We start from the raw sequence: 15,272 nt of genomic DNA, 5'->3' as shown, positions 1-15,272 counted from the left end.
TATAGCTGATGGTTCACTTTTGAACTTTTTCTCAGTCAACCAGCGAGGATGTTTTAGTTCCACATTCTGCCATTCACCCTCAGGCTCGTAGTGATGAATCCATGTCTCATCACAAGTAATGATTCTTCTTAGGAAGCTTTTCACCTTCCTTAGAGTATCAGTCCGAATTGTGTTCATACTGCGCACAAACTCTTTGATAAATAATGGCACCAGGTACACCCCCAGACCAAAAAAAAAAAATCAATCACTGCACACTGCTCTTTTTTCATGCAAATCACAAATAGGGGAACCATTTTCACCCGCACTACATTTACAAATGAACTGATGTAACACCATCAAACCTGTACAGCAGTGACCGGGAAGACCGCAGCTTTAGAGGGAAAACGCTGACAAGACCAACAGACCTTTTTTAATATAACCAGAGTGCGGAGCATTTTTTAATTCGCTCCCAAGTTTGGGTTAATTTGTAAACATGAAATATAATTTGTTGCCAGGTTCTGGTTAATGAGTACACACAAGATGCAATTTGTTCATGCATCTTGTTTTTAGCAAGACGAGTTAATGAACAAGATGATATCTTGAGAGTATGATGTGACCACTCTGTAAGGTCTGTAAGGTGACATGTACAGACTTCCCTTGCATATTTAGGCCACTTAGCAGGCCAGGGCCTCGATGCTCACACGTCAATCAATAGTGTACAATCTCGACTCAGACCAGCCAGTAAGCTGAGAGCACGAGACAGCGCGCGACACCCGAGATGGTACTTAATCTCTTCTCTATTCATTATTCATCTCTACCGAAGTAATGCTTGTAATCCTCTTGCGCCCCACTCCAGAACTTTAATTAAGTCGTCAGGGAGTTTGTGGACCTTTTTTTTTTGTTTGTTTGTTTGTTTGTTTGGCCTGTGAAAGAGTTTCGGTGCCTCCTCACGAAAAGCGCCGCCCTGTTGATTGATTAAGGTATGCACGCGCGTGCCTCGTGCGCGTTCTTAGGTCTACGCGTGGGAGGCGTTAGGACCGCGCGGGCGCCGCTTAAACGCTCGGCCGAGCGGCACCTGTTGCTTTCAAAGGGAAACCGGGAGGACGATGTCTTCTAGTGTGCGCTGTCTTCGTGCTCGGAGGAAACTTTACAACAAACCCACTTCGTTTACATCCCCGAGCCTGCTCCGTACACACACTCACACACGCGCGGGCGCGCGCGAGAGAGAGACAGCCGAGGAATAACGAGGTTATCCGTCACGCGCTCACCAGGTAAGTCTAAGCTTTGAAGATTGGATGATTAGTCATGTGTCCGTACGTCCTCTAGGAATCTCTTTTAATTCAAACACTTTCCGAGTCGTACAGAAGAAATTCCTGGAGCGTACACGCGTTATATGTATATAATGTATCTAATATCTTTACAATCATAAACCCTTCAGCTGTACTTCCTTAAAGTCTCAACCTACTTACACTTCCAGTATCACTGAAAGATCTCGAGCTGACAAGTAAAGACTTTATTTCTAAATGACTCGGATTTCCTGTTCAGTCATACATACTTTATTCAGTCCATGAGGAAGTCCCTGGATTGACACATCTCTATAAACAAAACTTAAAAAAAAAAAAAAAAAAACCCACCAGTAATAACAACCTCGAGTGAGTTTTAGGTTACACGACCAGCATGAAATATTTAGCATTGCAAAACATTCTGGAGGTGTTCTCTGGTCAAACAGGTTGCATGGACATGAAGAAATGACACGTACGTTAATGCTTTACATTGTCTTAGTTTGTAAAGTAATAAAATGCATGGAGAACCAGTTTTTCTCTGAGCGAGTGTCGAGAGATTGTCTGTCTCAATGTACCAGTACAGTTCCTGCTACATGTTTGACGCCCATGTTTGTTTAGTCATTAGTCTAAAAAAAAAAAAAAAACTGATAGTGTTAGAGTGGTAACTGTAGGACAGGTAAGACCGGTAATTAACTTCCTGCTTCTCAAAGAAATGAAGGATGAACTAAAATGTTCCGGCTTCAATTCCAAGACCATCTTCAAGAATCTCATCAGACAAATGAAGCATCGTAGTTTAATCTGTTACCCCTGATGACTGACTGACTGACAAACAGATGGAACCTTTTCTTTTTTTTTTACTTTAGGGGTGAGAAAGTGTGTTGATTGATAGACTGGCGTATTCCTGCCCCTCACAGCAAATGTTCCCCTGATTCACGATCAGGATAAAGCTCTTATTAAAGATGAATGAATTTAAAAAGGAACCATTTTTAAAGTAAACTTTAGATTATCTGGGGGGGTTTGTTTGTTTTGTTTTTTTGTTCATGGATTTGTTTTGTAGAAATTTTCTCTCAAGCTTGACGAAACATAAGTCCACTTTTTCAATCACTGTTTCTATTTTTAAATCAAGACTTTTGATTGTGCGGAATGCCAAAATACCGTTATGAGAGTTAAAACCTAAAACTTTATTTGTCTACATGATCCACCTTCTGTTTTTTTTTTTTTTTTTTTGGTTCAGTTTTTTTTCCCACAGTCACCGTACTGTACTCGAAATCTTTAATGAATGTCAATAGTTTTTAACATCTTCACAGTCAGAAGAAATTTTATCACATGTCCTGGTTTGATTTGAACACCGCCCATCATAGTTTTTTTTTTTACATCTGAATTATTATAGGAAAAGGGTCCAAGTTGTTGTTTTTTTGGGACCAAGACTTATTCATTCGTTCATCTTATGCAATTGTGTAATCCTGGTCAGGATTGACATGAAATTTGGAGCTTATCCCAATAAAAAGCTTAATGCAAGGCAGGAACACCAGTCCACAGGGGGGTACCATTTACACACTTGTCCAAGCCATAGCCAAGCCACTTATCAGCATTTTTAGGTGGTGTAAGGAAACAAAAGGTCCTAAGGAAAACCCAGACTCACAGAGAACTTATGAACTTTAATAAAGGCAGCAGCATAAATGCAGAATTGTTTTAACATCTGCATGCTGCAGTTTATCTAGAAATGATGTTATCCTAATATTGTTGCTTCCTCTGGGACATTTCTGTATAATAATAATAATAATACTAATAATAATATTATTGTGTTCTTTGGCGTGTATAAAGGACAGCTGTGAAGGTTCTTGATAAAAGTTGGAACTGAAAGAAAAAATAATAAATTCAAGAGCTATTTGTCTTTGCTTATAGCTTATCTCTTTGGCGAGCTAAATTAAACTGATAAATTTTTAAAATTGACAAAACATATCCATTGAATTATTTTATTTATTTTGGAATTTATCTATTAATAGTTCATTGTTCACAGTGAGATTTTCAGTATCTGAATAGGTCACCTAAAATAATCAACAGTCAGAAAAGTGATGCCTTACTTATTTGCGTTAAATGTTGATTTATTATTATTATTATTATCATTATTATTATTATTATTATTATAAAATAAAGGTGTTGGGCAATGTTAAATTGTCCGCAGAGCAAACGTGTTTTGGAAGATTTATAACCTGAGACACATCGAGTTCTTGTCCGATGATTAAGTGATACGATGTGTTTCTTGGAACAATGGTACAATAGACAGCTGAAAAGAGAGCCTGGTACTACTAGATCGTGTGTGTGTTTTGTGCGCTCACACGTGTGCACATGCAAAATGTGTGGTTTGTCCCAGTGGCTGGTGCATTTCACTTCAGCCACCTCATTTGATAATAAGATGGACTGAACCGGCTCTTTCTATTAAATTTAGTTTAATACAGCAGTTATATTCAAACCTAATATTCCGTGGACGCTTACACGTCTCCATGTTCATCCATGCGCCTCCTGTTTTCCAGCCTTTAGGATGCGACTGAAACGCCGCATCTCTGTACTGAAGCTGGCCATTCTGGGTGGTGTGCTCTTCATGCTGGTCCTCGTGGTGCTCCAGAGGGATGTGGGTGGTGGCAGTCAGGATCCCTGGTTCCCGGATTTATCCAACCGTAAGGACCAAGTGCTGGAATTTGTCCGTGGCGCCGTCAACAACCTGCCCTTTCAGATTCCAGGCCAACCAGGGACTCCACCGCTGCATCTAGAAGATAAAGAGGATACAAACTGCCCGTCAGGCTTCTACACCGAGGATGAACTCCGACCATGGATCGAGAGACCACCTGAGGATCCGCAAAGCCAGGGTTTTGGAGGGGAAGGCTTCCGGGAGGACAACCTCACTCCGGACGAAGTCAAGGAGAAGGAGGAGGGCATGACCAGGCAGTGCTTTAATCAGTTCGCTAGCGATCGGATATCTCTGCACCGCAACCTTGGAGATGACACCCGGCCTCCAGAGTAAGAACATTTATGTTTTGTTTAACTTTTTCAGTCCGAGATCCGACTGCACAAAATATCACAAAACAGTCTTGGGTACTTTTTTTTTTTATTACAGTGCTCGAGTGCAAGTGTTCACGTTTCATGTGAGATATATTGACACACTTTCTCTTAGCTGAGCAGTATTGTATTGTATTGACTCAGGGGCTGAAACTGAGGACTTATCATTGGTAGCCAAATACTCATTGTTGATAGTGTTATGTACCTTAGTGTTTTCACTAAGGACCTGCTAATCAGGCTTTCGAACTACTCTTGATGGTTTCTAAGGAAGCTGTGTATTTTGTCTTGGTTATTTAAGTCCAGTTACAAGAAAAGGGAGGCAGGTGTGAAAACTATAAACTGTTCACCTGCTGTGACTGAAGTGGTAACAGAAACTTGTTTTAAGGTCAATGTAACTGTAAATGAATAAAAAGAGCACCTGACTTTCTAAGAAATGACAAACTTTGATGTTTAATTGCTATTTTGGTATTATTATGATGTTTATTTCTATCCCTCAGGTGTGTGGAGCGGAAATTTCGCCGGTGTCCCCCTCTTCCCACGACCAGCGTGATCATCGTGTTCCACAACGAGGCCTGGTCGACACTTCTGCGCACCGTCTACAGCGTGCTGCACACCGCCCCGGCCATCATGCTGAAGGAGATCATTCTGGTAGATGACGCAAGCACAGCAGGTGGGTGCGGTGTTTGTCCAGAAAGTCGATAACACTTTACCATAAGATTAAGCCTTCGTTCACTTTTATAGCTGCAGCTCTGCCCAAAGTGCAAACAAGTTATCACTATGGTGCCAAAAACCTATTTGTACAATGCAGTTCGGTTTCCGAGCCACTCTCAAGCATAAACGGTGCACAAACCACGCTTTATAAAGAGGAACGTCAGTCATTAATGCGTCTGGTGTTTATGACATTGAGATATTAGTAGTGTGGGGGTAATTTTCAAAGAAAGGAAGTTTTGTAAAAAGAGGAACTCTGGATGGAAAAAGAGTTGACTCATCCGATTCATGTAGAGTCTGCAGTTAACCTCTTGTAAAGTGTTCGAGTTAATACTTAAACTATAAAAGGCACGTTTGTGTATATTGTATAGGCTTTACAAAAACTAGCAGAAGCATCTTTTTTTTTCTATACTTATGCGTTTCATGCTTTATGTATATTTAAGAATGTACAGTATGTCTTTCTCCAGTACTTTAAGTGGTAAAACTTTCACTTAAAGGGTATAGGACTTCTTTTTAGACAAGGCGCACTATTGCTGAATAATAATTAGGGGATTTTTACCACCTCTGCATAAAAGTTTCCAAACAAGGCGACAACAAATGGTCCATGTATACTCACTCTCTCGGTCTCATTCATTCTTTATACCGCGTATCTTGTACAGGGTCACAGAGGGCCTGGAGCCTATTCCAGGGGGGGTTTGGGGCATACAGTAAATCAGGGTACACCCGGGGGAAGCCCACCAAGTGCATGGAAAACATGCAAAATCCACGCACACAGACCCAAGGCGGCAGTCGAGCCTGGAGGTTCAAGGCGACAGTGCTAAACACTACGCCATTAATACTGATGAATATTACTATATACACTATATGGATAAAAGTTTGTTCTCTCCTGACTGTCCTTGTTTGACATCCGCTAATAGCTTTTGTTCACTCCTTGCTCCTACAATAACCTCCACTCATCTGGAAAGGCTTCTATCTAAGTTTTCAAGTGCCATTCCAGTTCATTCTCAAGGTGTTCAGCAGGACACTCGAGTTCTTCTACTCCAACCTTGGACCTTCATGGTCCGAACTGTATGCATAGGGGCGTCATCATGCTGAACAGGTTCGGGCCTTTTAGTTTCAGCAAAGGAAAATCGTAATACTTCCGCACGCAGACATTTTAAGTGTTTCTGAGAACAGTTTGGAGAACAGCTACATATGGGTTTGACAATCAGGCGTCCACATACTTTCACCATATTGTAGTAGAGTGATATGAGGACGGCGCTACACAAGTCATAGCAGAACACTGTTAACACTGTGCATTAGTAACTCTGTTGAACGGATTCATAAACTCACTGGCCACTTCATTTGGTACACCTTGTTAGTATTGTGTTGGACTCCTTTTGCCATCAGAACTGCCTTAATTCTCTATGTAGTTTCAACAAGGTGCTAAAAACATTCCTTCGTGATTTTGCTTTATATTGACATGATGGCATCACGCACTTGATGCAGATCCCGTTCCATCACATATCGAATTGAGATCTGGTGACTGTGGAGGCCAGTTTTAGTAGAGTGAACATGTCGTCATGGTTAAGAAACCAGTTTGAGATAATTTTAGTTTTGTAAAATGGTAGAGATGTTATTTCTGTTGCTTTTCTGACCGCTTGAACCAATCTGTCCATTCTCCTCTGATCTTTGGCATCATGTTTAAAATCATCTTTGTTTCCAAAGGCTGAAGGCTCTGTTTGACCTTCAGAAGATCGTCTTGACCATGGCCTGGTGCCGAGTGATTTGCTGATTAGATATTAGCATTTACAAGTAGTTAAACATTTAAACCTAATGATGTAGATGTGAATATATATACACCAGTTTGCTGCCCTTAGTCTATACTATACAATTGACTACTGTAACTAGCCTCAACATACATTATTGCATTACATCATATCACTTTACATTTAAACACTTTTACCCTACTTGTTCAGCAAATAAAGCATGGTCCTGGGCAAACAAATGTCTAGTGAGTCTCCTGCACTTGTCACCATTGTGCTTTACTTTCTCCTGGTTGCCAGTTCCTGTAAAGCTGTCCAAGTACATTTTAAATGCATTTCCTGTGCTGACGTCAATCAGATAGTCTTGACTGTTTTATTCAGTATTATCACTCTGATTGTTTTTATATCTGTGTGCTCATTATTGTTTTATTGGTGGTATGCATGTTTGCCTTTTTTTTTTTATTCCCATCTGCTTGGACTGTGCTGCAGGTCACCTGCAATCTCACCTGGATGATTATGTGAAGATGCTGAAGGTAGTGAAAGTGGTGCGTCAGGTGGAGAGGAAGGGCCTCATCACGGCTCGAATGCTGGGAGCCAGTCACGCCCAGGGCGATGTCCTCACCTTCCTCGATTCTCACTGTAAGATTCCTTTCGCAATTTTATAAGTATCCCAATTTAATGTTTTTGATCTTTCTGATTGTTATAATTCTAAAAAAAAAGTTTTTTCATTATATTTTGCTCCTACAAAACGGGTCGGTGTGCTGTGCGAATAGTTTAGAGCGTGTAGGATTATAGATGAACGGCCACATTGTACCACTTAATGTGCCAAAATATACACGTTTAAACTGATTGATTTGTCAATTTGGAGTTAGTGTGGCGATGCATGAAATGCCCCACAAAAGAATTGCAAAATGTAATAGAATTCATGTCCTCTGACCATCTTTTGTAAATAAACTTGTCATTTTAATATGCAGCCCTGATTACACACACGACTCATTTCGTTAAACCCGATTATGCCTACTTTTGCTCATGTAGCATTTTCAGTTAAAGAGAAAAATGCAATATTACCTGGACAAGCATGTCTTAAAACATTTGAAGGTGCAAGGAAATTGGGGGGGATTTGAAGCAGTTCTCCTGTGACCGTGTGTTGTTTTCAGGTGTGATAGATTTAAATGAGGTTAAAACGATAGAGATGTTTGCAGCTATTTCTATTCTTATCCCCTTAAATAATGAATCATAGCAGTTGCTCTAAATGTGCAAAAACAACCTAAAACTAAGAGTTTGTAAATACGTATAGAGCTAGTGGGCACATCCATGTGTGTGTGTTGCATTCTTGTGAAAATCATGCATTACGTTGACACATGTTTTTTTTTTTTTTTTTTCCCCCCAAGGTGAGTGTTTCCGTGGCTGGCTTGAGCCACTTCTTGCTCGAATCGTCGAAGAGCCCACAGCCGTTGTGAGTCCGGAAATTAACACCATCGACTTAAACACGTTTAAATTTATGAAGCCTGTTTCCACTGCACGTGCTCACAACCGCGGGAACTTCGACTGGAGCCTGACATTCGGCTGGGAGCCCATCCCTCACTACGAACAGGCAAAGCGCAAAGATGAGACCTACCCTGTCAAGTGAGTTTTTCTCTCTCTCTCTCTCTCTCTCTCTCGCTCTCTCACTCATTCATTCTCTTCGGTCTTTTGCTATGACTCTAACTAAGTCTGCCTACTCATGCTTCCTTTATGTCCCACTGTCTCTTTATCAGTCTCTTCTCTCTCTTTCTCTCATGTTGCCTCTCCTTCTGGTTCTGTTTTTGCCTCCTTCGCTTTACTCTTTTTCTGTCTGTGTCTCTGTCACTCTCTTTCTCTTTGCCTTGTATCTCTTTTTGCCTCCCGATGTCTCTTACATGGTATCTATTTCTCACGCTGTTTTTGTGTCCTTCTGTGTCTCTTTCTTGATTTTTATTCTTTATTATGTGGGTCTCTTTCACCTTTGCTGTCTGTTTTTGTAGCTCCATGTGACAGAGATAAGGTTGCGATGTCTACAGGTTTTCAGAGGACTTCTTGCTAATACAGGCTCAAGGCTGTGTTTTTCCTGCAGCACTTTATTTCCAGTCACCTGAAATAGATAGATGGGAAGGAGTATGTACTTTTAACATCTAAATAGCTACATATTTAGGCAGCGAATGTTTTCATGTACAGTTTTTTTTGTTTACAGTAAAGTAGTGGCGATGACGGTAGCTCAGCAGTCCAGTATATAACCATAGAAGGACATTTGGACATAACAATTAAACCTTTTCCTTTTTACAGGGGTTGGGAGATAATGGCAGATATAGGACTAGGTTACAACTAGGACGTGGAAAAGAAATTGTTTAAGAATTGTTTGGATAATATGTAGGATTTAGGAATGTTGGCTGATGAAATGAATGAAAGGTCCAGCGTTATGACAAGCATGATTATAAAACAAAGAGAATCCCTGTAGCCTGAAGAACATAAATAAGACGACTGAGGCTGTGACAGTTTGAACAGTGCGTGATGCTTAAATGTTTTATTTGATTTTTTTAATTTTTATTTTTTAAGAAGAGGGTTCTCAAATTTTAGCTTTCAATGTTCCCTTTAAATTTTTTATCTATTTACTCAAAAATTAAACACACAAAAATCGTTTTGTATTCTTTTATTTATTTATTTTAAAGTTAGATTAATTAAATCCAGATGAAGTGTGTACATTCTCAACAAATACATATGGTTGGTATAGTCAGGTGTTCTTATACTTTCGCCTGTATATAGTGTAATTCATGGATGCTTGTGATCTGATGTGTCCAGAAAACACTACTCAGCAGTTTCATCTCGTATAGTTCAGATAGTTCAAATATGTTACCTGACTTGTTTTGGAGCAAATACCTGTTTATGGCTTGGTAGCTCATTATAGAGGAGTTGACCGTGGACCAAATTGACAGAGAATGTTTTTGTTCAGTGAGCTGTTGCAGTTTCTAAAAAAAAAAAAAAAAATCAGGGTAATTTCCTGAATCATACATTTTTTCCCAAGGGTACAGAGCTTAGTAGTTAGCACTGTTGCCTCACACCTCCATGATTGCGGTTTGAATAGACGATGTAAACTGTCAAGCAAAAAATAAATAAAAAGGTCACACACTAAGATTCCATTCAATCAGCTTTGATTTCAGCAATGTGGGGGCCAGTTCATGTATAAAAAGGATTCCTCATTCTTTCACAATATGAGTCCTGGAATATACTGTACCCGTGCCATCAGGGAACGTAAACTCCATAGATGTGATAACCTGGTCATTCAGTACATTCAGGTCTACAGCTGATTTTATTGCTGGATATTGTTGCTGAGCCTGGACCTGATCTAATATCATAACGCTGCCTCCGGAGGTTTGTACAGTGGCCACTTTAAATGATGGGTGCATCGCTTCATGCGCTTCGCTACTTAACATGATGCACCCACCGATCTAGTGTAGTATTATTCTAAACTCATGAGATCACATGACCTTTTTCCATTGCTCCAAAGTCCAATCGTTATGCTCCCTAGCATCCTCATTTGGGGAATATCGGATAGATATGGTAAGGATTAATTAGCAGTCATACAGTGCACTATATAATAGTAAAGTTGTTTAAGTTGTACTGTAATATGAAGTCGACTTTCACTGTTCTTAACCCAGTTCCAGTCATTTAAAATCTCCTTAGTTTTCTTCGCTTGCAGCCCAATAATTTGACCCTTTTGAAATGGTGACGTTCTTTTTGGCCATCTTTGGCAGAGAAGATGGATGGTTTAACGTCCTCCCTGCCCCCTCCACTTTCATTAGGTAGAGTTTGGTTTTTTAACCCTATTTACATATCTTTTTCCCCCCAGGACACCAGCTTTTGCCGGTGGTTTGTTCTCCATTTCCAAAGCCTACTTTGAGGAAATCGGGACCTACGATGACCAAATGGAGATCTGGGGTGGCGAGAACGTGGAAATGTCTTTCAGGGTTTGTTTACATTTCTTCCTGAGAAATTGTACCTTATTCCGTTTCCCCTACCTTTATTTAATGATGCTAATTGGAAATAAATGTACAGGTATGGCAGTGTGGAGGCCAGCTGGAGATCATCCCATGCTCCGTGGTCGGTCATGTCTTCCGCACAAAGAGTCCGCACACTTTCCCAAAAGGAACTGAAGTCATTGTGCGCAACCAGGTCCGCTTGGCCGAGGTGTGGATGGATGACTATAAGCAAATCTTTTACCGCCGCAACCCCAGCGCAGCCAAGATGGCCAGAGAGGTAAATTACTGTCTGTAGGATGAAGGTGCATTAATTTACATTTAACATGAATTAGAAAATAAAAATTAGCATGAAAGAACTGATGACTTATTGTGGCATGATCTCAAGGTTTCCCATGAAACTTCTAGAATAATTACAACTACTGTATTTTTAGCATCATACCACATTTCAATTGAATCAACCATGGTCATGGTTAAGCTTTTTATATAGCTGACTGTGTGCTTTTTTGACTACACGAAAGCGTTTACCATTCACTTGCAGTATTTACAATGAAACATCAGTCACACCAAAGACAAATAACTCGGCATGAAAGTGAATTCATTGGAAGCACATGAAAGACCAGATTTGCTAGTGGTTATGTTTGCCTTGTTCTGCCTTTGTTTGGCTGAACACTTTGACTTATGAATTCAAAAGCCTCAGATTTGTGAGTCAGTAGAAAAAAAGGCAGAACTATAATCTCTTAGTTAAAAAAAAAAAAAAACATGGATAAGCTGCTTGGTATTAACACAGAACTTTTAGTTTGCTTACTGTTGCTTTGTAGTCATCTGGGATAAGAATACTAATAATTTGTTTACTGACAAACACAGTTTTTTTGTGGTGAGCTGCAATATTTCTGTATGCTAATATTTATTTTGTTAGCAGAGTGGGTAACAGTGTTACTTGGGGTGCTAGACTTGGGGTTCAGGGCGGGGCTGGAGCCGCTAGACTTGGGGTTCAGGGCGGGGCTGGAGCCGCTAGACTTGGGGTTCAGGGCGGGGCTGGAGCCGCTAGACTTGGGGTTCAGGGCGGGGCTGGAGCCGCTAGACTTGGGGTTCAGGGCGGGGCTGGAGCCGCTAGACTTGGGGTTCAGGGCGGGGCTGGAGCCGCTAGACTTGGGGTTCAGGGCGGGGCTGGAGCCGCTAGACTTGGGGTTCAGGGCGGGGCTGGAGCCGCTAGACTTGGGGTTCAGGGCGGGGCTGGAGCCCTAAAAGAATTTTGGTTCTTTGCTGAGTCTTTAAATTATTAGTCAAGACTGAAACCTAACCTGTGTGACACAATCATACCCAGACTGCTTGTGTTTATTAGCAGGTATTCGTGTAGAAAAAGCAAATTTTTGGTATTTTGGGTTAATATAAATCTGGTGTTTTTCATGTTTGCTGTAGAGGGCCCACATGATGTTTAAATTGTTCGTTTATTACAACCTCTCTGTATTCATGGCCTTTGGATGTAACAAAGTCATTAACACTGGTTTACACAACCCACACATCCCAAATAGATGTTCAAGCTGAGACCAAGTTTCAAACAGTAAAAAGCCTGAAAATTCTCTCATTTCTGTTCCTCCATTCCAACTAATAGATACCTACAATTATGTTGATAATTTCGATTGAACCAATGCGGTTATATTTTGTGTCCTACAGATGAACTACGGTGATATCACAGATAGACTAAAACTCCGGGAACGTTTACGTTGCAAGAACTTTACCTGGTTTTTAAACCACATCTACCCAGAAGCCTTTGTTCCTGATCTTAATCCTGTTAAATTTGGAGCAGTAAGTCTTTATTTCAATCTACCAAAAAACTCGTACAGATTTCGTGTGTGTGTGTGTGTTGACTCTGTGCTCTTGGTCTCGCGATGTAGATCAAAAACTTGGGATCTCAGAAATGTCTGGATGTTGGGGAGCAAAATAACGGGGGAAAGCCAATGATTATGTACGTGTGCCATAACATGGGAGGAAACCAGGTATGACAAACATCTTTTATTGTTTTTGTGAATGAAGCAAAATGGGGTTATGGGTTTATTCTCTTAATGACTTGGGAATGGTTGTTTTCATTCAGTACTTCGAGTACACATCGCACAAGGAGCTGAGACATAACTTGGGCAAACAGCTGTGCCTGCATGCCACCATCTACCCACAACAAGTAAAGATAGAGCTGTGCCAACTGAAGGGTCGCGGTACCAACATCGACCCTCAGCAAGAGTGGATCTTAACTGAGGTAATGTTTTTTTTTTTTACTAAAAAAGATAAAGTCATAAAGAACATTATTTGTTAAAGGGTAAAGTTAGTATTTTTAAAGGCTTTTTAACTTTTCAATTAGTCAAACATTTGTTGCATTTTTAATATGAATGAATGAATTAATGTTAAACTTCTTTTGTTGCTGTTCGTAGGACCAGTTATTTAAAAATCCTTCTTCAGATAAGTGCCTACACCTAAAGAACAACAAGGTAGTCATGAGTCCCTGTGACTCAAGAGACCTGAATCAACGATGGGTGTTCAGCTGATCTCACTCTCTATATGAACGAGGTTGAGAAGCCAGCCAGATGGACAGCCATTACTTTATTTGAAGCACAACCAAAGCTCACTCCTGGCCCATCTATGTGAACTGATGGTGTATTAATCATTTATATTCATAAATATGATCCAAAAAAAAAAAAAAAACTTTGAACAATATGAGACTCAGGAACGCACTTGGAGGAACCGTCTCTGAAACTGAAGGCCCGTTGGACCGAAGAACCTGACAGCAGTATTGTTTACATATGCTCACCAAACATGTCCTTTCAATGGTTGAGTTTCAGCCTTGACACTGCTGTTTTTAACGTTTTTATTTATGTTTTAAGAAGTGTGTAATAAGTTTTTATTTTTCAAGTCTTTATTTTGCATCATATGAAGACATTGTTCATGAAATCATTCCGTTGTCCTGCTGCAAGCCAAACTTCAGGGTGTGTTTTTATTATGATATTTTTTAAGTCAAGTCACAAATCATCTAACATTTACTTAGTCTTACTGAACATTCTAATAAGAGTGCAACTTAATGTGTATCATGAAGTCGACATGGTCGTGAAGCCGATACTTTTTGTGCTTGGTGTTAAACATTTTCTTTTCATTTCTCTCAATGATTGTGTGGTCATATCCTTTTCTTAGTTGGAGGGTATTTATAGAAATGCATATTTGGTTGTAATAAATGCCAAGCATTTGTCACCAAGCAGGTTTTACTACTACTTCTTCATACCTGCATTTTTCCATTAATAACCTGCATGAATAGCAGAGGGAGTGTCTGAGGTCAGAAGTCACATCAGGGTTACTTTAGATGTTTTATAATGAACCAAATCAATGAGCAGACGTACACGTTGTGCTTTAATTCAGGGTCAGTGATTTGAATACCAAATTATATATATATATATATATATATATACACACACACAGTACATTATGATCACCCACCCAATATTGAGTAGGTCCTCCCCTTCTGCAACCTAAACAGTGATGCAATGTGTGTTCCGATACCTTATAAATTGAAACCAAGAGATTTAGGCTACAGTAGCTGTTTTATTAGCTCGGACTACATGGGCCATGTGCATCAGTAAACACAGTGCACCTTTTTTTGGGGGGGGGGGGGGTGCGGGTGGAGGGTGGCCACTCGATATTAGGCGACGATCATACTAGTATGGGTAAACGGGGAGACTCCAAAAATGTATACGGGCTTCAACATGAAAAATATATTTCTCCTGTCTGACAGATGTATGATCGTTGGTGGGATTAGTGGCATCTTTGGAGGAAATATAATGCTACACATTGTTGCCATAATTCAATTAGAGTTATAAAAGAGTAGCAGAGAACTCATGAAGTGTGTACATTTTTTGGCTGTTGTGTATGTGTGTGTGTGTATATATATATATATATATATATATATATATATTACACGTCATGTTTATTTACTTCCATTTTTGATGTTTGTTTTCAGAAATTTAAAAGGATGTTTACAAACAGTCTTGCTACTAATAAACACTGATTTAATTATTTTATTAAATATAATGCTGTATTTTTTGTGTTGGTTTTGCCTGCATGCTTTTTGAAATGATGTAACCCATGTTGCTCGCTATGGCGAATCCTATTGGTTGGCTCGTCACCACAAGACAAATCATATTGGCTGGAAGCTCGTGGAACGCTCCATGTGCGCTGTGCCTGCAGATACTGTACATACTAGTGATGGGAAGTTTTAATCATTTTAGTCCATTTCGTTCTTTTGATCAGAAACAAAATATTTTATATTAAATATATGCATATTACAATGCACCTATGGACACATATAATAAACAGAATGAGTAGCTCACCTCTCATATTTTCCAGTCTGAGTCGTTCGTTCTTTTGAATTTATTGCACCGCGTAGCGTCTATGGGAGTCACGTGACAAAAGAACGAATGACTCGGAGAAGAAGAGTCATTAAAAAAAAACGCTCAATTCTGTTTCCTGGA

At 39.9% G+C, this 15,272-nt stretch overlaps 1 protein-coding gene across 1 annotated transcript; it reads left to right on the top strand.

Moving 5' to 3' along the window:
* The first annotated feature begins 992 nt into the window (after positions 1-992).
* galnt6 (UDP-N-acetyl-alpha-D-galactosamine:polypeptide N-acetylgalactosaminyltransferase 6 (GalNAc-T6)) lies at positions 993-14,002 on the top strand. Its single transcript, XM_053483319.1, has 11 exons — positions 993-1,250; positions 3,797-4,280; positions 4,817-4,989; positions 7,262-7,411; positions 8,164-8,398; positions 10,635-10,752; positions 10,841-11,041; positions 12,439-12,570; positions 12,660-12,761; positions 12,857-13,015; positions 13,188-14,002. The coding sequence occupies exons 2-11, from the start codon at positions 3,805-3,807 to the stop codon at positions 13,299-13,301; spliced, it is 1,860 nt and encodes a 619-aa protein (XP_053339294.1). The 5' UTR covers positions 993-1,250; positions 3,797-3,804; the 3' UTR covers positions 13,302-14,002.
* The last annotated feature ends 1,270 nt before the right edge of the window (positions 14,003-15,272 follow it).

Source organism: Clarias gariepinus, chromosome 22, assembly GCF_024256425.1.
Source record: "Clarias gariepinus isolate MV-2021 ecotype Netherlands chromosome 22, CGAR_prim_01v2, whole genome shotgun sequence".
Lineage (NCBI taxonomy): Eukaryota > Metazoa > Chordata > Actinopteri > Siluriformes > Clariidae > Clarias > Clarias gariepinus.
This window is presented reverse-complemented; position numbering and strand designations above follow the sequence as displayed.